This window comes from Podarcis gaigeae, assembly GCF_964106915.1.
Source record: "Podarcis gaigeae genome assembly, chromosome: 8".
NCBI classification, from domain to species: Eukaryota; Metazoa; Chordata; class Lepidosauria; order Squamata; family Lacertidae; genus Podarcis; species Podarcis gaigeae.
Genome location: NC_139684.1, coordinates 33,008,637 through 33,032,125, shown reverse-complemented (window position 1 = coordinate 33,032,125; position 23,489 = coordinate 33,008,637). Strand labels below are relative to the sequence as shown.

Here is a 23,489-nt window from a genome sequence, read left to right as displayed (position 1 = left end):
GTATCTTGTACCAAGATACAAGTACCAGCACATTTTATTTTTAATCAAAAAAGTACTGTATGTACACGCGCGCACACACACACACACACACACACAATTATGGATCATATCCAATGTTAATCCGACTCAGGACTACTCAGAGTAGGTTCACTGAATTTAATGGACTTAATGTTACCCATGTTTATTGATTTCAATAGGTCTACTCTGAGTCAAGCAAAAATGGAATATAACCCAACATAATAATCATTTCAGTCCTCTTTCAAAAAGCCTTTAAAAATATTTCTCAGTCAGTATGCGTTCTTATAAATTGTTTCTAGATTTGCTGCTGTTGTCCCTAAAATTGTTTTTATATGCAGATGCGGTTTCTGTATACGTAACTTCTACATACGTCATTACTGTACATTGCAAATCGCTTCCAGAGGCCTCATGGGAAGCAAATAATAATAATAATAAATAAATTAATAAATAATTTATTTTGAAAGTTTATTAAAATTAGCTTGGAAGTTAATTTTGTAAACATTTTTGCCATAAATGGTTAAACTTTACTATTATTTCCTGTTATTTAAATATCACAGGACATTATCATTATTATTATCATTATTAAAGGAGATCCCAAGTTAACAACCATATATTTCAAGATTAACTAGGTGAGAGGACTAAATCTTGTCTCACCTCAGTGAAGGATGAGGTACTGTACATCCAAAGGCTGAGGAGGCGGCGCCACAAATCCATCTAATTCTAGCCTCCCTCCACCTAACGCCGCTCATTCCGTCAGGCGAGGTCTCGTGCGCGTGCGCAAGGAGAGCGAGCCAGCTCTCTCTTTCTGAGCTGCAGCTGCTGCCCTTAGCCGGGGTGCGCGCGCACGCGCGAGGGAGAGGGCAGGGTAGGGTGTGTGTGCGAGCGCGCGTGCGCGCGCAACCGCTGGAGAAAGAGAGCCGAGCGCGCTCCCCTCCCGGCCTAGCGCTGGTGGTGGCGGTAGAGGGAACGAGCGAGCGAGCGCGGGGTCGCTCGGCCGGCCGCCTATTTAACTCCCCCCACCCCCACCCCGCTTTCTCCCAAGGCTGGTTCTTCCTCCGTTTTATTTTCGTGTGTGTGAGTGAGTGTCGTTTTGGCGGCCATCGTCGAGATAAGCCCGCCCGCCTCTTTTACTCCTTCTTTTAACCCCCTTTTTAAAAAATCCCCTCCATTCCACCCCCCCTCCCGGTGCTCGCTTCGCCAGCTCATAGCGCCCTCCTCACACGGTCCTCTCGCGGCCCGTCCGGGGGTGGGAGCCAGGCCGCGGCTCGCCGCCCAGCCCAGCGCCCACAGGTGAGGAGGCAAAGAGTGAGAGGGAATGTGTGGTGTCGCCGCCGCCGCCGCCGCCTCATGCCGGGCCCGAGCAGGCCTCGCCGCGGCCTAACGGGAGTCTGAGGAGAAGTGGCGGCGGCGGCGGGCCTGAGTGCGAGCGGGTGGGGGGAGTCCGGAGGAGGGTGGGTGGGCTGACTGGCTTGGTCGGATTCCCAGGCCCCGCCGCGCGCAGGCCCCGCTCCGCCTCCCTCGTCTTCTTCCCTTTGTGGTGGAAGAGAGGGGCTGGCTGGGCGGCCGGCCGGCGTCGCCTGCTTGGCCTCGGGTGTCCTTTTGTGCTGAGTACGGAGGGGAGGCAGGCCTCGGTGGCACCAGAAACAACAGCGTGGCTTCGGCGGCGGCCTCCTCGCAGCCCTCAGCCTCGTCTTCCACAGTCACAGCTTCAGTGGCGGGGAGGAGAAAGTGCGAATGGGGGGGGGGGGGAGCGGCCCGTGCGGCGCGGCTTCCTCGGGAGCAAAGCCCCGCAGCTTTCAAGAAGCGGCGCTTACTCTTGAGGAAGTCTGACAGCCACGGTGTAGTCGTGTTGCTGCTTAGGGAGCAAGCCCCGCTGCCTTCAGATGTAGCGCTTGCTCCCGAGGAAGGCCGGCAGCCACAGTCTGTTGTTGCTGCTGCTGTTAATGTTGCTAATAAGGACTAGTAACTAAGTAGGACTGACGCCAAAAGGTCGTGCAAAGCCACGTGCAGAGTTTTCAGGTTCCCCAGAGCTCTTCCTCAGTCAAGATGTTAAAAGGAAACAAGTGGTAGTGGGTGAGAAAGGGGGAATGGTGATCCCAATGATGTTTGCTGCCCAAAACTTGTGTGCAATTTGTAACGGTCTTTCAGGTGGAATGCACGTGGTGGCTAGATAGATGTAATGATATTAGCCACACTTGCCACCGTACAAGATGGCATGATGCACGGGGGAGGGGTGTACTTGGGACAAAAGAAGCAGTGAAGATAGTTCCCCATTTTTGGGTGTTTGGAAATACACATTTCACTTACTGGGTTCTGTCTGTAGAGCACACTGGTTCTTTGGTGTGTGGGGAGAAAGCAAGAAGAAAGAGAAACAGGTTAATTGTGGATTGGAACGTTAAATGATGAGTGTGACACTGGAGGGTTAAGCTGCACTTTCTCTCTTACCTTTCTCTCTAGTTTTCAAAACTTAATGGGAGCTGATCACATCTCTCCACCCCCACTTCCCTGATCCCCAGATGTTTGACATCCCTTATATGGACAATTCCTGACATCAAATAAAATTGGCAGGGATGCTGATCCCCTTTCCTTTCTAACAAAAATGCAAGATCTGCTGTACAAGTGTTTACTTAAAACTGCCATTATATCCTGTATGCCTTACTCTCCAGTAAGTGTGATTAGGATGCAGCCCAATATCATAATCCACTGTGTTCAAAGTAACTCCCATTGTTTTCAGTAGGACTTAGTCCCAGCTAAGCATGCATAGGTTTGTAGCCCTAGTTGTAATTGCTGCTGAACTTTCTAATCTCCCTACCTCTCCTTACCAATTTATTACACCAGAGATTTTAAGAGGTAGGGACATTCCTCATCTTGTATCTACATCTTAGTTGATCTGTTTATTGCACACTTATTTTCCCTGTTTAAATTCCTAGTTTGTGATATGTTTCTGCTTGTTTGTCTCCGCCCTTTTTTTGTTCTACAATGCATCACCATGCATTGTTATATGTACATAATGATATGTTATTACTTTACCTGTGTAGAGTGAAGGCATTACATAAAATACGGAAAGGGCTGTTTAGTGTACATTTTTTACTGCAGAAGTGGTTCCTGTTCTTGTGTAGTGTGGGGAAGTTCAAGACTGGTTTTGAACTGTGGAAACTTGATAAATTAGGCGCAATGTGACCTTAGAGAAACTGTGTGCAAGTGGTAAAGATAGGAGTATGGAAATATATAACACATCTTGCCACTTTCAATTTCATGTTTCCTTTTTTAAAAAAAATCTTTAATACATGTATCATGAAAATTGCCTGTGTAGGCTTCCTAGCTGTATACCAGGGGTTGGCAACCTAAGGCCCATGGACTGGTAGCGGCCCACGGGGCTAGTCTATCTGGCTCATGGTGCTGCCTGCTCTTACTGGCACAGCGCGGGGACCGACTTCCGCATTGATGGTGCCTGTGCGCACACGCTATTTCTGGCGCACATCCGGGTCGAAGGAGTGCCGGAAATAGCGTGTGCGCACGGGCTCTCCTCCGACCCGGAAGAGCACGCTTGCGTGCACACATGCTCCAGCCCATCTGACAGACAGAGTGTGCACTGGCCCATCGTTCGGTAAGCTTGCTGACCCCTGATGTATACAGAGAAATATGGTATTTTCCAGAATAAAGAATAAAATCATTATTTGCTTTAATCATATATGACAGAAGTGGAAAATTGTGTAATAACACTCTTTAAAATGCAAGGTTCTATGCTGTTTGTGGGTTTGTTTTTTACATGTTTGAGCCATGACCTAGTTCTTCATGTTCTCCCTATAGATGCTGTATGCTTACTTTTAAATCACTGCTTTTTTGAGTACGGAATAGTTGATTTGGTATTGTGACATCAACCTTGCATGATGACTTGGTTCATGAAGTTAAATAACAGTTGGAAAAACAGAAAGCATTGGGCCACCTGTGTATAAGCAGACTTCTTGTGAAATAGCTAAATAATATTAAACATTCATGTAGTTTAATTCACCTGTTCAAAACACCTGGCACATTATTTGATAATCCTTAATATAACATTGCAGGATAGTATAGTCCCAATATTATTATCCCCATGCTGCATATGGGTCTGAAGCTATAAGATAATTGTTTGCCTAGGACCACTTTTTAATCCCATGGCAGAGGTCAGATTTGAACCTGGGTCTCTGACTCTTAGTTACTGAACTAAACTAGTCCTCTATAATTAAAGCTTGGATTTGTGAGGGTCATTGTGATGAAAGAGTTGATGATTTCATAAATTTAGTATAAAAGAAAGGTTCTAGAGATAGATAAGATTGGATGATCACTAAGCAAATATGGACTCTGCATACATTACAACAATTTTAATTGCTTCTTTTCATGTGTCTAAATTTCCCCCCATCTCTTAATTGGGTTTAAAGAAGACTGACATATTGTTCCTTTCCTGTGTTGAAATAATCATTATCTAAGAAAATAGGAATTTGTCATCATGTGTGAAACGGTGCTGTGAGTAAAAATATGAAATGTGCCAGAAACAAACAAAAAAAAGTCTTCCAAATGCCATACTGCAGTTACCGGTGGTAGTATTGGCACATTTGCTATAAAATATTTTCATTGATTACAAAATAGTTCAGAAGCCTAGGGCAAGATAACAGCAGTCCTGTCCTCTGTTTTTCTTGTACTAAAATTATAGAGAAACTGAACTTTTGGTAGTCCAATAAATTAGTTGTTTGTACTAATCAAGAACTGAACTAGCCTAGCATAAGGTGGTTAGGATAGTGTAACCTAAAAAAACTGTATTTAATGTGGGTCTTATTACAGGGTTAGTTACAAAACTTTCTTTAACTGACATCAAAGTGACGAACAACCTTCACTCAAATCAACACTTTCATGTAGTTCAGAGCAATATGCAGAGATGCTATGAATACTGCTATATTAGGTGAGAGAAGTAAATATGTGGTACATGTTTCCCACATCCCCTAGTGATGATAAAAAAAACCTATGTGGCAGGACTTATCTGGGATCACTGGAGATTTCTGGTGTTTTCTGTAATAATTTGATTAGGTGAGTGCAGATGGCATAAATGCTTCCAACAAGCAGAATATGCACTATCCCATTAGTCCCCAGTGAGAAGCACCCCTGCACCCCAATATACTTTCAGCTCTTAACAAAGTGCTGTCAGATAGGTTGTAAATATCTTATTTGTTTATACATTTATAAAACACTGATTTAGCAATATTTATTTAATTGCAAAAGGGCGCCTAGAAACTCCATTGTGGTGACCATAACCTACGGTTAATGCGCCATTTGACTTTTAGCTTACATATCTGAGTTTCTAACACTGCTGGGAGGGGAAGAGTCTGCTTTGCCACCACAGGAAAGACACTGGTGAAGCAGCACCCAACAGGATTGAACCCTGCTCATCTGATAATAGGCAGATGTGGTTTGAGGCAAGTGGCCTTGCTGGCCAAATTGCATCCCTGACAGACAAAGATTTGGCCCATGGGCCAGAGGTTCCCTACTTCTAAAGTAGCTCTTTTTCAATTCAAGGCTTATAGTTGCCTTTTAAAATACTTTAAAGTATATTTTATGCAAGTCCCTTTTAGTTCTTTTGATTCATTTTGCCTCACTAGCCCTGCTTTTTCTTGGGGAGATTATGGCATGAAGTTACATATTTTCTCCTAATTGTTTTTTCCCCTGCTTCTTTGGTGTATGTTGCATTTGCTGCTCACATAGCTTAAAATGAGAAAAGCCTGAAAAATCCTAATGGAGCAATCAAACTATGTTAGATGGACAAGGGACCATGCAGGCAGTAGATTTCCCAGTGCCTCTGCCAATTTTTTCATGAGCATCATTTGGTTTCATGGCATTACTTACACAGGGGTAAAGAAAAAAATGTTTCTGATTTTTAGGTACCTGAGGAACCAGGCACTCAGAACACTGAGATTTTAGTCCTGACTTAAGTTCATTTCTGATGTTAACCATCATACCTAAGGACAGATAGTTTCAATAATAGATTCATGTAATAGATGGTGATCGCAGAAATTCAAATACATGAGCCATATTGGGATAGTTGTGTGACTGAATTTGAGCACAATTTTCAGCGCTTGAAAATGTCGTTGAAAATATTTGCTATCCCATGTTAAAATGTATGCACAACTTTAAAAGCAAGTAATCTGGTGCTCTTGGGGGTCTAATATGAGAATGTGTATTGCCTGCTTTTATTCCACAGTGCTAAACAAACGTAATGGGAGGAAGTTGCACACAGTAATGGAACTTGCTTTGAAACAAGTGCAGTTGGGATGAAAACTTTTATTGAAGTGAGCACTTATAAAATGGCATTCTAAGCACAAAAAACCCAACAACCCCACCTCCAAATTATTTAAGAGCCCTGGGAATTGTTGCTTGTAGTCATTGTAGTGAAGTGGATAGAGTATCTGACCAGGAGCTGGAAGAGCAGGGTTCAAATCCCCACTCAGTCATGAGGCTCACTGACCTTAGGCCACTTATTGCCTCTCAGACTAATGTACCTCACAGGGTTGTTGTGGGGTTTGTATGAAGAGGGGGACAACAACATAATCACCTTGAGCTCCTTGGAGAAGAAAAGGTGGCCTTTAAATGAAGTTTTAAAAACAGCAAAGCTGCCTGATGGTTATTTTCAGACCATTGTAGCACTGTTTTTCATGATTTCTTGCTGCTGTAAAAATGAAATTACAGTTGTTGAATCTGTGAATCCTGTGCATTTAACTGAACATAATATGTCTAACACCAGAAACCACTTGGGCTCACTTATCTCTTGAAATCTATCCATTTTTTAAAATTATTATTAGTAGCTAGTCATTTTAATGATCTGTACTGCTTTTAATATAAGGGACGCGGGTGGCGCTGTGGGTTAAACCACAGAGCCTAGGACTTGCCGATCAGAAGGTCGGCGGTTCGAATCCCCGCAACGGGGTGAGCTCCCGTTGCCCGGTCCCAGCTCCTGCCCACCTAGCAGTTCGAAAGCACGGCAAAGTGCAAGTAGATAAATAGGTACTGCTCCGGCGGGAAGGTAAACGGCATTTCCGTGCACTGCTCTGGTTCGCCAGAAGCGGCTTAGTCATGCTGTCCACATGACCCGGAAGCTGTACGCCACCTCCTTCGGCCAATAAAGCAAGATGAGCGCCACAACCCCAGAGTTGGTCACAACTGGACCTAATGGTCAGGGGTCCCTTTACCTTTACCTTATTGCTTTTAATTGCTTTTATTTTACTATTCACAGTCCTGATACCTTATGAAAGGGTGGTATAGAAATGAATGAATGAATGAATGAATGAATGAACGGTGTGGGAAGAATTCTAAGCTCTTGGAGAATGCTTTTCTGCTAGCTCTTATGGTTTTGGTTTTGATACATAGATTGCATAATTCAGAGTTTCTTGTTGACCTTAAGAGGTTGTGGTTCATGCTGGGCCCAAGCTGTTTAGGACTTCAGAAGTCCTAACTAGCTCTTTGAATTGGGTCCCTGTGCTCTCTATTATCTGTTAAGTCAGTTTGTTTGTCATTCTAGCTGTGATGCAAGGCGAAGTAAATACTTCTTGCATCATGTAAGCCACTAGATTAGACTAATAGCATTAATGTAAACACTCTTGGCACAAGTACTGAGAATTTCATGTTGCATTTCAAGAACTTTTCACAGAAAATGTATTTATTTTAGGAAAGGCGCATTCCAGAAAATACATGCAATATTTAAATGGGTTCTCTTATTCATAAATCTAGTTTAATCTTCTTTTTTGTTCACTTAGAATACCAATGCACTTGTATAACAATATGGGGCCCTTATTGCATCTTAAGTTTTGAAGTGAACTAGAATAGACTTTTAAGATTCATCTTGGGATTCCTGAAAGGCATCATACCTTTAAATGAAGAACTGAAATAACTATTTTACATTTTTAATTAAGGTGCCTTTGAGAATTTTTTAATAACCCAACCACAGTCTTCAGTGGAGAAGTTGGTAAGAGACTGCAGATTAACATGATTGGTGTCAAATCTGCATCATGCTTGATATTGTAAAGATATGTTATATCCAGTCGTGGCTTTTTCGATAGGTGTCATCTGTGTCGTATTCCATACTTTTTCAAAGGTGCAGTAGTTTTTCTAGGTGTGGTTGGGCTTAAGTGGGTAGGACGGATTGGTGAAAATTGGGTGCTCCACTTTGAAGATGTGTTTCCCAGGTCTAGGGTTGCAATATTTTGAAGAGCAAAAAAGAGGACATATTTGCCGACTTCTACTTTTAACTATGGATCACTAAAATGAAAAAGAAGACGTGTCCTGGAAAAAGAGGACATATGGCCACCATTAGATACTATCCAAGATGGATGCAAATACAGTGGTACCTCGGGTTAAGAACTTAATTAATTCCGGAGGTCTGTTCTTAACCTGAAACTGTTCTTAACCTGAGACACCACTTTAGCTAATGGAGCCTCCCGCTGCCATCGCCCTGCTGCCACACGATTTCTGTTCTCATCCTGAAGCAAAGTTCTTAACCCGAGGTACTATTTCTGGGTTAGCAGAGTCTGTAACCTGGCGTCTGTAACCCGAGGTACCACTGTAAGGTGTGTGCCACTGATAGGCACACAGTCCTGACTGTATACCGTATCTAGGCCTAAACTTCTGCCTGCATCTGTACAGCTACATGTACCTTTGGCTCAATAGGCTAGTGGTATAACCAATCAAACAGTGCTCTTGGGATCCAAATAGGCATTGCAGTATACACTAGAAAAAGTCTGTCTTGTACTCTGAACATGATTTATAGCAAGCTTTCCAAAAAGGTTGGACACTTCTGTGCTATAAATTACTAGCAGTCTGTTGCAGTTTGAAGGTTCTTTGCAATGGCTGTAGTCCTGCAAGCACTGCTATAGCCACCATGCAGGTGTAACTCTCACTAACAGCATCAAGCTTATTTTGTACTTTGTATATGCAGGGCTTGAAAATGTTGCCTTTGCCCAAGCCTATGCAGGAAGAGCATTGCTGCATCCAGAGAAAATGCAGCAACACTACTGTGACATAAGTCACAGAAGGAATAGCATGTCCTGCCCTGGCACTGTTGTGTCATTTCCCCTGGGGTGGGATAATGGTGTCTACATCGCTCTGTTTTCCCACCCTGTCTTGTCTCCTCCACCCAGAGCTTGTCCTCACATGCAGGGGATGTACCTAACTCACCAAGAGTTTGAAACCCATCTGCTAAGTATTGCCCTATGTATTTGAATATTATGATACAACTTTCCTTTTTGATCTAATGCATGTACTGAAAACTGGAACTTGATGCGAAGTTTCCTGACTGATAGGAGTTCAAGAAAACCCATAATTATCTCTCCTGAGGCTTTTGTGTTTGTGTAATACAAAAATAACTAAACTACAGTGGTTCATTAACACATTTCATTACTGGGTTAGTGTTTTGAAAGGAAAATTGGTAGGATATATAGTCTTAAATAAGACATGCATTAAAATTTAAGAGTTGCAACAATCCATACCCATTGTAGTCAGATCTGTCTTGGTCTATTATTATACAGACTTCTGGATAGTAGGTGGATTAAAAAGAAATCATTACTATTTTGGGAAATATTTCTTACTTATTTTCTCCATTTCACTTACAGTGTGTTGATATATAAGTCAAATACATTTGGACTAGGTTTAAAAATATTGGCTTAACTTCTATTTAAGAGTGGGGGGAAGCACTTAAGATTGTTTTTATCTAGTGGTATAGATGGATGTAGCCTGGGGGCACCCCCCCGATCAATAGAAATAAAACAATAAAAATACTTAACTAATAGTCCAATCATGTTAGTTCTGCCCCCCCCCCCCAATCCTGGCTGCACCCATGGTGTTATTTTCATTTTGTTAAATATTTTTTTCTTTTTTTAAGCCTGCACATGAATAATTGTGAGAGAGTGTGCCAGTGTGTATTAGTGAGTGGATACTTGCATTTCCTAGTTCCATCTTCTTGAACGTCCTCGGTTGTGTTTTGATACAGAGTTAAGGTAGTTAAATGTAGTTGTTTTTATTTTATTTATTTAACAAAATGTATCTACCACTTGGATATTATGAAACCTCTAAGTGCTTTAAAGTAACTGTTGTTTTTTTCAGTTATAAGAAGCCCAAGAAGCCCTACATAAAGAATGCATTGCAGTAATCCAATCTTGAAGTCACCAGTGCCTGAACTACTATGGCCAAGCTCTCCCAGCCCAGGAATGACCATAGCTGTAATACCAGGTGTAGCTAGTCAAAGGCACTTCTAGCCTTTGAGGCAGCCAGACTTCCAGTGACAAAGCTGGATTAAGAAGCCCTCCAGACCCTCCATCAGGGGGGGTGCAATCCTGGCTAGAACAAGCAGTTGACAAATTTCTTGGACACAGGAACCATGTTTCCAATTTGTCAAGATTAAAGCCCAGTTTATTGTCCCTCATACTTGGTTCACTTTTTAAATACCTAAGAGGTGAAAAAACATACAGTCACAATTTTAAATTATCCTAAAAGAACAAGATAATCAAAACTCCTAATATAGAAACATTATGACTACAGCTATTGACCTCTTTGATGTAGAAGATTAAATTGAATTATTTATATAATTATACATTGTGTCTGCAATCCCAATACAGTGGTGCCCCGCAAGACGAACGCCTCGCAAGACGGAAAACCCGCTAGACGAAAGGGTTTTCCGTTTTGGAGGCGCTTCGCAAAACGAATTTCCCTATGGGGTTGCTTCGCAAGACGAAAAAATATTGCATCCCCCCGTGGGGTTTTTTCCGCCTTTTCCGCCCTTTTCCTAAGCCCCTAAGCCGCTTATCAGCTGTTCCGCTGATAAGCCGCTTAACAGCTGATCGCTGGAAGCCGCTTGACAGCTGTAGCGCTAATCCGCTAAGCTGTCAATGGGCTTGCTTCGCAAGACGAAAAAACCGCTAGACGAAGAAAATCGTGGAACGAATTCTTTTCGTCTAGCGAGGCACCACTGTACCACTTATCTGGGAGCAAGCTGCATTAAATTCAGAAGGACTTACCGTACATTTATTATTATTATTAGCAGTAGTAGTAGTAGTAAAATTTGTATTACTGCCCTTCATCCATAGATCTCAAGGCAATTCACAACATAAAAATACGAGATAAAAAAGACAAAGAACAAAAACAAACCTTGTCTTGTGTGGGGAAAGCCTGCAGGAGACTTTTGCTCACATTTGCTTGAACACAAGCAGCCTGTAAGGCCTTGTGGTGGCAGCCTGCAAGGCCATGTCGCAGCGGGAGGCAGATGCAGCAGCGGCCTGCAAGGTCATGTCGCGGAAGAAGTGGTGCCAGCCTGGCACTAGTGGCACAATAACCAGCAGCCTGTGAGGCCTTGCCCAGCAGGAGGAGGAGGAGGCCTGTGAGGTCATGTTGCTGTGGCAGCAGAAGCAGCAGCCTGCAAGACCTTGTGGTAGCAACGGGAGGTGATGGCGGTGGTCAGGCGGTGACAGAATCAACACTGCCATGGCAATTCAGTAGTAGCGGTGGCAGGTTATGAGGCCTTGTGTCAGGGGCACAAAAGTGGTGGTTTGCAAAGCTTCTCAGTGGTGAGAAACGGCAGTGTCCTTAAAAGCCTCACCAAGGCAGGCCGCTTCTGCTGCCACCTCCCACCTCAGTGACATGGCCTCACAGACTGCTTCTGCCATCACATCCCATCACCATCATGAAGCCTTGCAGGCCAACCCCAACTTCTGCCACATCATGCTGCCACAACATAGCCTCGCAAGTCGCCTCCATTGCTGCTGCTGCCTCCCACTGCCACGAGGCCTCGCAAGTTCCTGATTATTGGTACCACTGCTGCCAGGCTGCCACTGCTTCTACCACCACTTCCCATTGCCATGGCAAGGCCTTGCATGCCACCACAACTTCTGTCGCCACCTCCCACTGCCATGATATGGCCTCACAGGCTGCTGCCACTTCTGCCACTGGCTCCCTGAGGCCCTGCAGGCCACCTCTGCAACAAGTAGTAGTAGTTGCCTGGACGTTACCCTGTTCGTCTTTGCATAGTTCCATCCTTATTTCAACATCACAATATATTGGTATATCACAATTTTTAGCTAGTGATATATCACAATTTTGAAAACCAGATATCCTCTAGTCCTACTCATTAGAAGCAAAGAAGAAAAGCATCTCTGCCCACTTTCTCTACACCGTGCATCGTTTTATACACCTCCAACATACACCCCACTTTTTTTCTGAAGCTCAGTATCTCAAAACATAACATTTCCTTGTACTGTAAATGAGTTGCTCCAGTCCCCTGATCATTTTAGTTGCCAATTTTCACATGCAGAAGTCCTTCATTATCTTGCCCAGCTTCTTGAAATAGGTGATCAGAACAGTAAATGGTAGCACAATTTGGGAGCTAGACAGACACAGTGAGCAGTATGGAGGTCTGAAGGAGGAAATGGCACTTAAAGCTTTATTGCCTTAAAAGGAGAGGGAGTGTGGCTATCCTGATCATTAGCTGGTTGCTGGGAGCCCTCAGCCCCCTTTTAAACTATGTAGAGAGCTCTCTAGCAATTTGTAACAAGGCCTGAAGTGGCTTGCTAGCCAGAAATGTGCTTCTAGCCCCTCAAATTCTCACCATGCTGCACTTGAGCTTGCAAGACAATTAACACATTTGTTAGCTGTTTGCCAATTTTCTTATGACTTAATTAGTTGATCATATACATTCCTTAAAGTGTTTAACTAGGCAGGAGTATAGGCCTAAAGATGAACCTGTTGAGCTTGGAGTGGTTTCTTCCATGTGTCATTGCTGTGCAGCATTGTGGTCAGTACTATCCCTGGCATTTTGTGCATAGTAATTGTCCTCTGTTGACTGCATGGTCTGTGTCTCCAGGCTGCAGGCACTATCCTCCCTTTCCTTGGCATAGAATTTGGGTTAAGGCTAGACACTGGAATTTTGTCAGCAGAAGTTCCTCAGTTTAGTTTAGGCTCATTCCTCTATTGGTATCTGTTAAATCTCCGTGGAGTTTCCTGCTCATGCTATCCCAGTTTTTAAAAAATACTCAGGGTATATATAAAGACCTTTTATGGGAAGGTCCATAGTTCAGTGGTATAGCATATGCTTTGCATGCAAAATGCCTAGGGTTCAGTTCCTGGAATCTTAGTAGGGCTGGGAAAGATTCCTGTATCAAACCGGAGAGTTCTGCCAAGCAGTGTGTAGACAATATTGAGTTAGGTAGACTAATAGTATGATTTGGTAGACGTCAAGATTCCTTTGTTTCAAAACATCAGCTGTGCAAATTACCAACATTCTTAAGAGTTAAAGGGGCAGATCCAAATCAGATACTTAGTAAACTGTTTTACTAGATGGTTCAAGTCCATTGTTTTGACTCTGCCTACCAGCCTGTCAAGTTTGACTCATTCACTCGAATTTTGCTCCATATTAATCCTGCTGTGCAGGAAGGACAGTAATTGAACTCTGTCAGCTGCTTTTGGAGACAGCTTAATCGCTGGAGAGGGAGGGGCTGGGGGTGGATGGGCCGGCGCTCGTTTGCCTCCCGCCTCGAGAGCGTCTTCCGGGCGAGCAGTGACCAGGATCGTCCCTTCGTAGCGAAGGAAGGACCAAGCCTTCTTTTCCCGGCGCGACCTTTGCTGCGCTAAGCAGTCTCCCTTGGCGGATGCTTGCTTTAGCTGGCTGCAAACGGAGTCCGGCTGATCATGTGAGGCAGATCTGCCCGCCCAGCCTCCTTCCCTCTCTGGGCCCAAGCAGGAGACCGCCTCCTCGATCTCACTGGCTTTAGGAGGAGCTGGCGGAGAGTGAGCTCAGGCTTTCTTCGGCGACCAATAGCTTTGCCACACGAGGCTTCGGACTGAACTCGGGAGTTGCTGCTTCTGCTTTTGGATGCGACCGTGCGCCTCCCTCTTGGGTTTGGGCGCAGTTGTTTCCAGTTCAGATTCGCGGGGGCTCCGGAGATCGCGCAAGAAAAGGAGTTGGGTGGGGGTCGAAATTCGGGTCTCCATCTTAGGAGGCTTCCTAATCAAAGTGGATCTAATTGGTGAGACTTTCTGCAGCTTCTTCACACTAGCACGTCTTTCACTTTGGATTACTTCGGAAACTTTCATTAAAGGAACGCCCTTCCCTTGTTCAGGGAGCTGCCTGCCTCGCATGGATTTGTGCCCCCTTCTGGGTATTGTTTTCGCGCCGGCTGTCTCTAAGCCTTGGCGTTTCCAGGAGGGGCCTCTGTTGTGGATTGTTTTTGTTTCTATGGAGAAACGCAATGAGCTGTTCTACTCCTCATGACGGGGAAATCCGCCTTCAGTTTTTTATACGCATGGAAAGGAGTCCTTGATACATGCCTGCCAGGAAATAAAACCAGCAAAAGAAAAGGTAGCATTTCTTACACTGGCATTGTTAGGCGCTGGACCTCAGTGAGATTTGTGAAAGCCAGCAGTTGCTTGGGATATCGCAAATGGTCAATTTTCCTTGTTTGGCACTGTATCATAAACAAATTTAGTTTTTCACTTGATGAGTACACTAGCTTATCCTGTAATCTTAAAGAGCTATCAGAAATAGGTTTGTTGCCCATGTTTTATTTTTCTTTACATTCACTACACGTTTGGAATGTAGCTCCCCTTCCCCCTCAAAATCCAACTACTACTGGGGGAAACATACTGTAAGAATGCTCATCATATAATCCATGCAGGTGTTTGCCCTCTTTTCATTACCAAGGCACCTGTTAAGGAAATCAGATTTGGAGGCTGGATTTGAATGCATTTTCCTTCTTGAACCCCTACCAAGTTTTGATCCAACATTCAAATGCTTCTGTTTACTCAGCATGATCAAAATATTTTGGGGAAACAAGGTACGGAATTTTAGTTTGTTTGCCTGCACCTGAACTTTTTTATAGAGTTTTTCCTTTCAGCTGGAGCAGACATTGTAGAAATACTTTGCACAGTGGAATTTGGGGATGTACTAGTGAGAAGTTGGGCTCCTCATGTGATAATCTGATTCTGACATGGATTTTTGTATTGCGGGTATCAAGACACAATATGAAACTTTAGTGCAATCAAAGAGCCACATAAAATTTATGGATGTTAGAGATTGTTGCAGAATTGGGCGGGATCTGGCAGGCTCCATGATGGTGGGACAGGATCCAGCACTTACCCACACGTGTGTGTGTGTGTGTGTGTGTGTGTGTGGTGTGTGCAAAACATACTTAGTGACTCACAGGCTACCCTGGATTTCCTTTGTTGTGTAGAGATCCACTTTCTACCCCAAGCACCCCAGGCTGTTGCATATATGTCCACTTCATATTTATCTGTGTTATTCCTGAAGATTTGTGTAATGGTTTATGTGGGTGAAAAAGACCTTGGTTGTAACTTCAGCTGTAATTAGTTGGTGTGAACACTGCTCACTTTAATTTTTATTCTATGGAATTAATGTAGCAGAACAATTAACATGGCTTTAAAAATAGACATAATGAGAGTCAACTTGAATGTCTTTTTCCTCTTGCACTATTTGCCCTGTGTTAATAAAGGAGATGGTGACAAAGTAGAATAGGTTTTATTTACTTCCTTGAATCACAATATAGTGTCCAAGCCTGCAGCCAGAACTTTGTCAAGAGCGAGGGCAATCGTTCCAAGCTGGTGCTGATGAAAATAGCTATCACTACTACTTTTTCTTTTCTTTTTTAAAATAGCAGCCTTGTGCATTGTAGTAGAGTAGCAGAGGTGAATAAAACTCTCAGATGGCTATCAAAAAGTACAGCAAACTCCAACATCTGGTTGTGTTCCTTTGGTGACTTCAGGATTGACTATTTCACTGCAGAAGCATCTGTACACACAGTTCTGTTGCAGTTTTGTTTATGTTGTTCTTTCCCTCCCTCCCTCTATTCCATTTTCTTCTGGTTGCTCACTACTTCACCCTGCAAAAATGTTGTGTTTACTATGCAAGCCCTTGTAATGCAAAGGAGGCATATGTACTTAGAAAATACATGACTGTTGGTCAGTAGCTTCAACACTTTAATTCTGGTCTCACAGGGATGCTTACAACTAATTCAGATTTAACACCAAATTACCTGTAGTAAAGTGTGGACACTGTGATGGGCTAACTCTGGCTGTCAAACAGTGATAAGGTATTCTTGTGAGCACAGCTGTAGTTTAAAAAACGGGTCATTAAGGGGGGTTTTCTTAAAATCAAGCTTTTAGATCTTAACAAGTGACAACTCAGACATAGGTACGGTATACCCAGTAGAAATTGAGAAAGGTGCATCAAGGTCTAATACTTTATGACCGAACTGTTAGTTCTTTGGTTCTTAGAGAACAAAGGAGACAGGCTCTATTGATTGAATTGCAGTACATTTGGTACTACTCAAAGAGATAATTTGAATCTTTCAGGCTTTTTTTTGTGACAAAATTCATACAATTTGAGTTTTGTTTGGGGTTTACAGATGTCTTATGAAACATATAACAAGTCAAAACAAATTCTCATATTAACTTAAATTGGAGGTAAAGTTTGCACAGTACACTTGGTAAAACCAGCAGTTTCAGTTAGATCTTGCCTAGTAGTCAGAGCATTATGGTGTTGACTTCAGTGTTCACAGAACAAGGCCGCTTCTCTTCTAGCAAACCCTGCCAAAAGGAGAGATGAGACATTCTGAGTAACTGTAAGCAAAAACTCGTAAACCTTTTGTACTAATATATTCAGTATAAACTACAGGTGTTTTTGGTGTTCTGTTGTGAGGGACCACCCAGATGCAACATTCTGAACTGGCATAGGGTAAATTTGATTATCTTTTGAGGTTGTGGGTTAAAAAAAAAATTAAAATGAGTTGTCCGTGTTAATATTATAGGCTCCTGTCTTATTGATTGATTTTATATATCAAATAATTTCAAGCAAAATATCATACCTTTTGTCCTAAATCCCAGGATAAGTTGCAACAATGAATACATAAAACAATCAACCATGAAAAAAAAGAAAAAGTCAACTGTACATAAAATAGTATTATGATTATATATTTATATAATTATATATGATTATATATATATTATGATTATACTTGTCACTTTTTGCAACGCAGCTTGCAGTACAAGAACAAACATTAAAACCAAACAGAAGAATAAGACTAAAACAAGAACCTTAAATGCTCATTCATAAAAATATATAAAAAGGACATATCCAACCTACCCCACTAAAAGAATGAGCACAAAAGTTGGCTAAAAACAACCACCACCTTCCAATTTAAGAGTCAAATGCCTGGGCAAATAAAAACAATGTGGTAGTTCCAGGCATAACCCCCTGGGGAGAGCATTTTACAAGTGGAGTCTCTACTGAAAAGACCCATTCTTTGTATCTTCACTCTGCATCTCCCTTAGAGGGACACAGTGAAAGGTGATGGAATGCAGGGTCCAGGTTAGTTCATGTGGAGAGAGGTGGTCATTGAGGTATTGGGGTACTGAACTGCCTAAGCCTTTATAGGTCAAAACCAGAGTTAAACTTGGCCACCAGTGCAGTTGTGCCAAAATTGATGTTATGCTCAAACTGCCCTGCAATTTGGCAGCTGAATTTTGCACTAGCTGTGGTTTCCAAATCATTTGAGGGAACTCAACCACACAACACATTGCACTAATCCAGCGGTCAGCAATTTTTTTCTGCAGGGAGTCGGTCCACTGTCCCTCAGACCTTGTGGGGGGCTGGACTATATTTTGGGAAGCCCCTCCCCACTGACTGCCCTCCCTCCTCTACAGCACTGGATGAGCCCTAGTGGCTGCTTACCTATGCCTTGCAAGCGGCAGGGGCTGACGGCAGGACGATGAATGGCGCGAAAGGGCTGGCTCCGGAGAGGGGCTGCTTAAAATGGTGTTCAGCCAACCGCGGCTCAACAAAGCCCAGCCCCCTTCCTCCTCTAGGCAGGGCGGGGAGAAGCCAGGAGGAGGGAGGGAGGAGGCGCCTCCGTGGTGTCTGTGAGGGGAGGGAATGGCGCAGCCCGAACGACCAGAATCCCCACCCCAATCCACTTGGCAATTCCCGGACCGTCCATGGGCCAGATCCAGAAGACAGTTGGGCCAAATCCGGCCTCTGGGCCTTAGTTTTGCTGACTCATGCACTAATCTAACCTAGAAGTTACCAAAGTATATGCAAAACAAGTTAGCCTATCTGGCAAGAGAGGGGCGTAGATATTTCGCACCACTGAAGCCACTTGTGCCTCAAGCTATGTTACTGGAGCCAGAAATACCCATGAGCTACATGCCTCCTTCACTGAGAGTGTATCCCTACCCAGATCAGGCCAAGCCCCACCCATGCAATCTGGGAACAGTCTGTCAGCATTAGCAGGTTCTGGGTCCTTGTTGGATATTGTGATTTTACTCATATTAAAATGTTGTGAGAGTTGGCCCATAGTAAAACTAGTTGATTTCTCCGGTCTTCTAGGAATGAGTTCCATAGATAACTGAAGGTTCTGATTGGGCCTGTAAGATAGTTGGGACAACCTGGTATTTGTCAGTGGATATATTTATTGCATTGCAGATTAATTTGGTAAAAAGTGAAGCAATGTGCTTATGTCTAAATGGTCATTCAGAGTTGAATGTGAATTGTTCAGTGGTGTATTCAAATGTGTGAGGTAGCTGAGCTTGCCTGTTCTGGTGCCCAGCTTCCAAGCATATGTGTAGTGGTAATTACCTTGCAAGGCTTACAAGATGGGAAGATGGGGATGCCGAAATGAACATTTGACTCTTCCCACATTGGATTATCTACATGTGTGCGCTGTCAGGTGATTAAAAGGTTTAAAATGGTTTGGTCATAAATTGTAATCTGTACAAATAAATTATTCCGAAGGAAATGGTATTTTGTTTTTAGCTGCGTACATGTGTCACAGGGGGCAGCATATGCAAAGAGACATTCCTTACTGTCTGAGATAGAAGAAATGTCTGTTCCAATATGTTTTTGTAAGCAAAAATAATTAGCTCAGTGTGCCTATATGCATGTGTACACAGAAGTAAGGCCCACTGTGTTAATGGGAATTACTCCCTACAAAGTGTGATTAGATTCTTGAAAGAATCTGCCTATCAATTAATTGGTGGCATATTTTTATTCAAAATATTTTAATTGCTTGATCCATACCATTAATTGATTTAAATACTTGCAGTTCTCTGTTCACTAAAAATGCACCATAAGCTTCTCAGTTCCCATTGAACCTTTTAGCAGGCTATTAAGGTTAGCTATAGTCTCTAAGGTATGTAATAGCATTGCAACCACACACAAAAAATGTAGCCAGATGGTTAGAGACTTTGTGAAAATATTTTGACTAATGTGAAAAACCAATTGTAAGCTATTACCATGCTTGAAGTGTGAATAGTACAAAACGTTTCTATTTTAGTCTGCTTATTTTTTTTTAAAAAAGATGTTGCTCTCCTATCTTTAAAACAACACTATATGCAAAGTATGTGTCGATACATACACCAGGAATTTTGTCATTCTTTTTCCTTGTAACGTTACTGCTTGTCTTTAAGTGAGGTAGAGATTTCTGTGCTGCAAATGGCTAAGCAAAATTGCTAATTGCTGCCCAGAGTATATTGAGTAAGAACTTTGAATGTATCAAGGATAAGGTTTCCTGAATAGCACAAAACTTAACTAGAGAAGCTTTTATGTTTTTAAGTAGACACTAATTAGTCTGATTTTTGAGATGGTGGAATGAATCACCTCATCTCTGAGATCATTAGCAGTTGCCCACTGTTGCATGCCTCAGGGATTTTTCTTTGTGGGGTAAATATATGCAGTAAAACAAACCAGCTTACTGGTCACTTACAGGTTTTGCTTGCAGTTGTTATGACAGAAGGATTGTGACTGCAGTTCTATGTTTTTATACATTGTTCAGGGTGTGGCTACAATCACAGGTTTGATGTATCCTACATGTAGAGAAGCTCTCTTGGCATTTGAGTTTCAGGAGCATTTTAACTCCGAGATACTACTTACTCAAACAGACTGTGTTACTCCATACAAAACCAGCACCTGAGTGTCTGTACTACTTATTAACGCCATATGACTAGTTGCTACATAAGACTTTTTAATACCCTGTTTAAATTTCATTGGTGCTTTGGCTGTAGTCCAGACACAGTTAAACACACTTAACTTCCACTGCTTCCACTGAGACCTAGACGCAGACATGAGCATGAACTTGATGGTGGCTTTTGTTTTAATGCAGATCACATCAGGTTCTGTTTTCAGACATTGTGAAATGTGGTAATATTTAGCATTTATTGGGTCCCCTGGTGAAATTAATTTCAGGGGAGACAAAAGAAAACACTTTTCACACAACAAATTAATGTATGGCATTCCCAACCACAAGATGTGGTGTTGACCATGGCTTAGATGGCTGTTAAAAATAGATTAAAACTCATTTACCCTAAACCACCTTATTAGATGCTCTAATTAAGCAGTATTCCTTTACAACTATCTCATCCATTTCTTTAGTTACAAATTATTAATAAATAATTGTGGTTAAAATGCATATTCCAATATATTATATATTGATTGCAATTCAAGTAACATGTGATTGTATTATTATTATTTATTGAATTTATATACTGCCCTATACCCGGAAGTCTTAGCAAAACCTCCCCAACATCCATCCTCTTAGATGGCTTTGAAAAAGGATTGGAAAATTTAATGGAGAATTGGTCTAGCTAAGTGGAGCTTTTATGATCAGAGGCAGTATCACTGTAAATACTAAGCTTCTGGGGAAGTTGGCATATAGGATGGGTTGCTGTCTTCATGCTGTGCTTGTTACCCTTCTGGAAGCTGTGAGAAATAAATGCTGGACTAGATGGACCTACAAGCCCTGTTGAATTAGACCAAGCTTTCCTAAACTTGGATGTCCAGCAGTTGTTGGACTACAACTTCCATCATCCCCAGCTAGCAGGACCGGTGGTCAGGGATGATGGTTCAGAAACCACTGGAGACCTAAATTTGGGAAACCCTGGATTAGACCATTTTTACATTTAGTAAATGTGTCAGATTCTTCCTCCCCCCCCAACAAAAATTAGGCTTGATTGTTTTCTTTTGAAAGAAGGGGCTTTACAAATGTGCTCATTTTGTTTTGCTTTCTTACAGAAATGAGTCGTCAAACTGCTACAGCGCTTCCCACGGGTACCTCCAAGTGCACACCATCACAGAGGGTGCCTGCATTGACTGGCACCACCGCTTCCAACAATGACTTGGCTAGTCTCTTTGAGTGTCCTGTCTGTTTTGACTATGTACTGCCACCTATTCTGCAGTGCCAAAGTGGCCATCTTGTTTGTAGCAACTGTCGTCCCAAGCTCACATGCTGTCCGACCTGCCGAGGCCCACTGGGTTCAATTCGTAACTTGGCTATGGAAAAGGTTGCCAACTCTGTACTGTTTCCTTGTAAATATGCCTCCTCTGGCTGCGAAATCACTTTGCCCCACACTGAAAAAGCAGACCACGAAGAGCTTTGTGAATTCAGGCCTTATTCGTGCCCATGTCCTGGTGCTTCTTGTAAGTGGCAAGGCTCTCTAGATGCTGTCATGCCTCATCTCATGCACCAGCATAAGTCAATAACGACGCTACAGGGAGAAGATATAGTTTTCCTTGCTACAGACATTAATCTTCCTGGTGCCGTTGACTGGGTTATGATGCAGTCTTGTTTTGGCTTTCACTTCATGCTTGTATTGGAGAAACAGGAGAAATATGATGGTCACCAGCAGTTCTTTGCAATTGTACAGCTGATAGGAACACGGAAACAAGCTGAAAATTTTGCTTATCGACTTGAGCTAAATGGTCATAGGCGACGATTGACTTGGGAAGCAACTCCTCGATCAATTCACGAAGGGATTGCAACTGCCATCATGAACAGTGACTGTCTAGTCTTTGACACCAGCATTGCACAGCTTTTTGCAGAGAACGGCAATTTAGGCATTAATGTGACGATTTCGATGTGTTGAAACCGCGATCTGACGTTTTCAGGCCAGTGTCTAAAAACAACCCACAGCATTCAGTTTCATAGAACAAAGGTAAACATCTTTGACTGCCAGATGTGAACAATTTGGTAGGGAGAGGTTAGCATATATGAAGGTAAATTAATAGGAAGGCTGTTAAAGTACAGGAAACAGTTGCATGTAATAACACTAATATATTTAAAATAAGTCAGCAGTAAACCACTGAAAATATATATATATGCGTGTATGTGTATATATATATATATTCTACCCAAAATGGGCATCTTTTTGTATTAAGAACTGATTGAATGAAATGTGTTGTAAAATAATTCTAAACTTGTTTGTAGATTGATTGTACGTTTGGAACAGATACTGTTTTGTGTTTAATTTGTATTCTTTTCCTTTGACTGACAAGCCATGCAAGGCGGTCCAGTCTCTGGCCGCTACTTCCCCCTATTCTTCCTCCCCTCCCACTGCGTAAGTCACTACATAGTATTGCTGCTGTTCTTGTGTAAATTTTCTGTGTATTTGCTAATTTTTATTAACTTCTAGTTTTTCATTAAATAAATGATTTTTTTTCTTTTATGTAATTCAGGTTTTTCCTTTTTCCTTTTTTTTTTTTTGACCCTTTGAGATTAATTACAGGTGTCCATTTCCTGATACTTATAATTACTTATGGTAAAGTGTATACTTCTGTATGTTTGGTATAATTTTTAGGGGGGTGCAATCCTGCCACTGGTTATATAGTACAGATAAGTCCTGTGGACCTATATGGAACTTAAACCTGAGTAACTCTGCAAAGGATTGAAGTCCTTAGTCTCTTTCCAGTAGTTCATTCAATGATACTGTTGTTCATTCAGCTATTTTTGTGAACATAACAGTGTCTAAAAAGGGGCAACATTGAACTGATTCCTAAAACGGCTTCTTTTAAATTGTAGATGCCATTGTATTTTGAGTTCAAGCATAACTGCAGATTTGTTTGAGAATGTTCTAATTTAAAAAAGTGGAAGGTCAGGCACATTTTCAAATGACTTTAGAGACCTTTAGACATTTTGAAGTCATTCTTGTATTTATTGGTTGTGCAGTACAAGAAGGCATTGTCTATACAGTATTTGTAACTATAAATTACAGACCATTTGTTTAAATGAGGCAGTTGAAATAAGCTGTTTTTGGTCTTTTTTAAATTCTGTCATTAAAAGAATTCCTGGCAAACTGAAAACTCTTTAAAGTGAATTTTTTGCCTTAACGGAATAGAAGCTCACTTGAATGCACCATTGCTCAGAATTCCTTGTTCCTTTGTCCAAGGATATGCTGCCTGTTCTAGCTCCTAGAGGAGTTCTCAGTGGTGGTGGTGGTGGTGGTAGTAGTAGCAGCCATTCTTTGACCTGACCTTTTTTCTGGAACATTAATGATTGGGATTTCTGGGATTCAACATGCAGGGCTTAGTGCTGCATCTACTTTTCAGAAATGTCAACCAATGTGATATTTCTTTTGTGTTTACTTTTGTTTTGCCAATGGGATCCGTGCCAAGGCTCTCTTAATTT

General features: G+C 42.2%; 1 protein-coding gene across 5 annotated transcripts; it reads left to right on the top strand.

Annotated features, from left to right (window-relative positions):
• Positions 1-900: 900 nt before the first annotated feature.
• On the top strand, positions 901-23,164 carry SIAH1 (siah E3 ubiquitin protein ligase 1). Of its 5 annotated transcripts, none has more exons than XM_083750539.1 (2): positions 901-1,308; positions 21,101-23,164. In XM_083750539.1, exon 2 carries the CDS (start codon positions 21,103-21,105, stop codon positions 21,949-21,951), a length of 849 nt encoding a protein of 282 aa, XP_083606665.1. In that variant the 5' UTR covers positions 901-1,308; positions 21,101-21,102; the 3' UTR covers positions 21,952-23,164. The 5 variants fall into 5 exon arrangements, with proteins under 5 accessions (XP_083606665.1, XP_083606663.1, XP_083606662.1 ...); XM_083750537.1 differs by lacking the exon at positions 901-1,308 and adding an exon at positions 12,243-14,380; XM_083750536.1 differs by lacking the exon at positions 901-1,308 and adding an exon at positions 12,270-14,048.
• The last annotated feature ends 325 nt before the right edge of the window (positions 23,165-23,489 follow it).

Coding starts and splice junctions, on each gene's coding strand:
- SIAH1 (XM_083750536.1), top strand. CDS start 13,895: ATGCGACCGTGCGCCTCCCTCTTGGGTTTGGGCGCAGTTGTTTCCAGT. Junction 14,049..21,100: donor AATCAAAGTGGATCTAATTG/GTGAGACTTTCT, acceptor GCTTTCTTACAG/AAATGAGTCGTCAAACTGCT.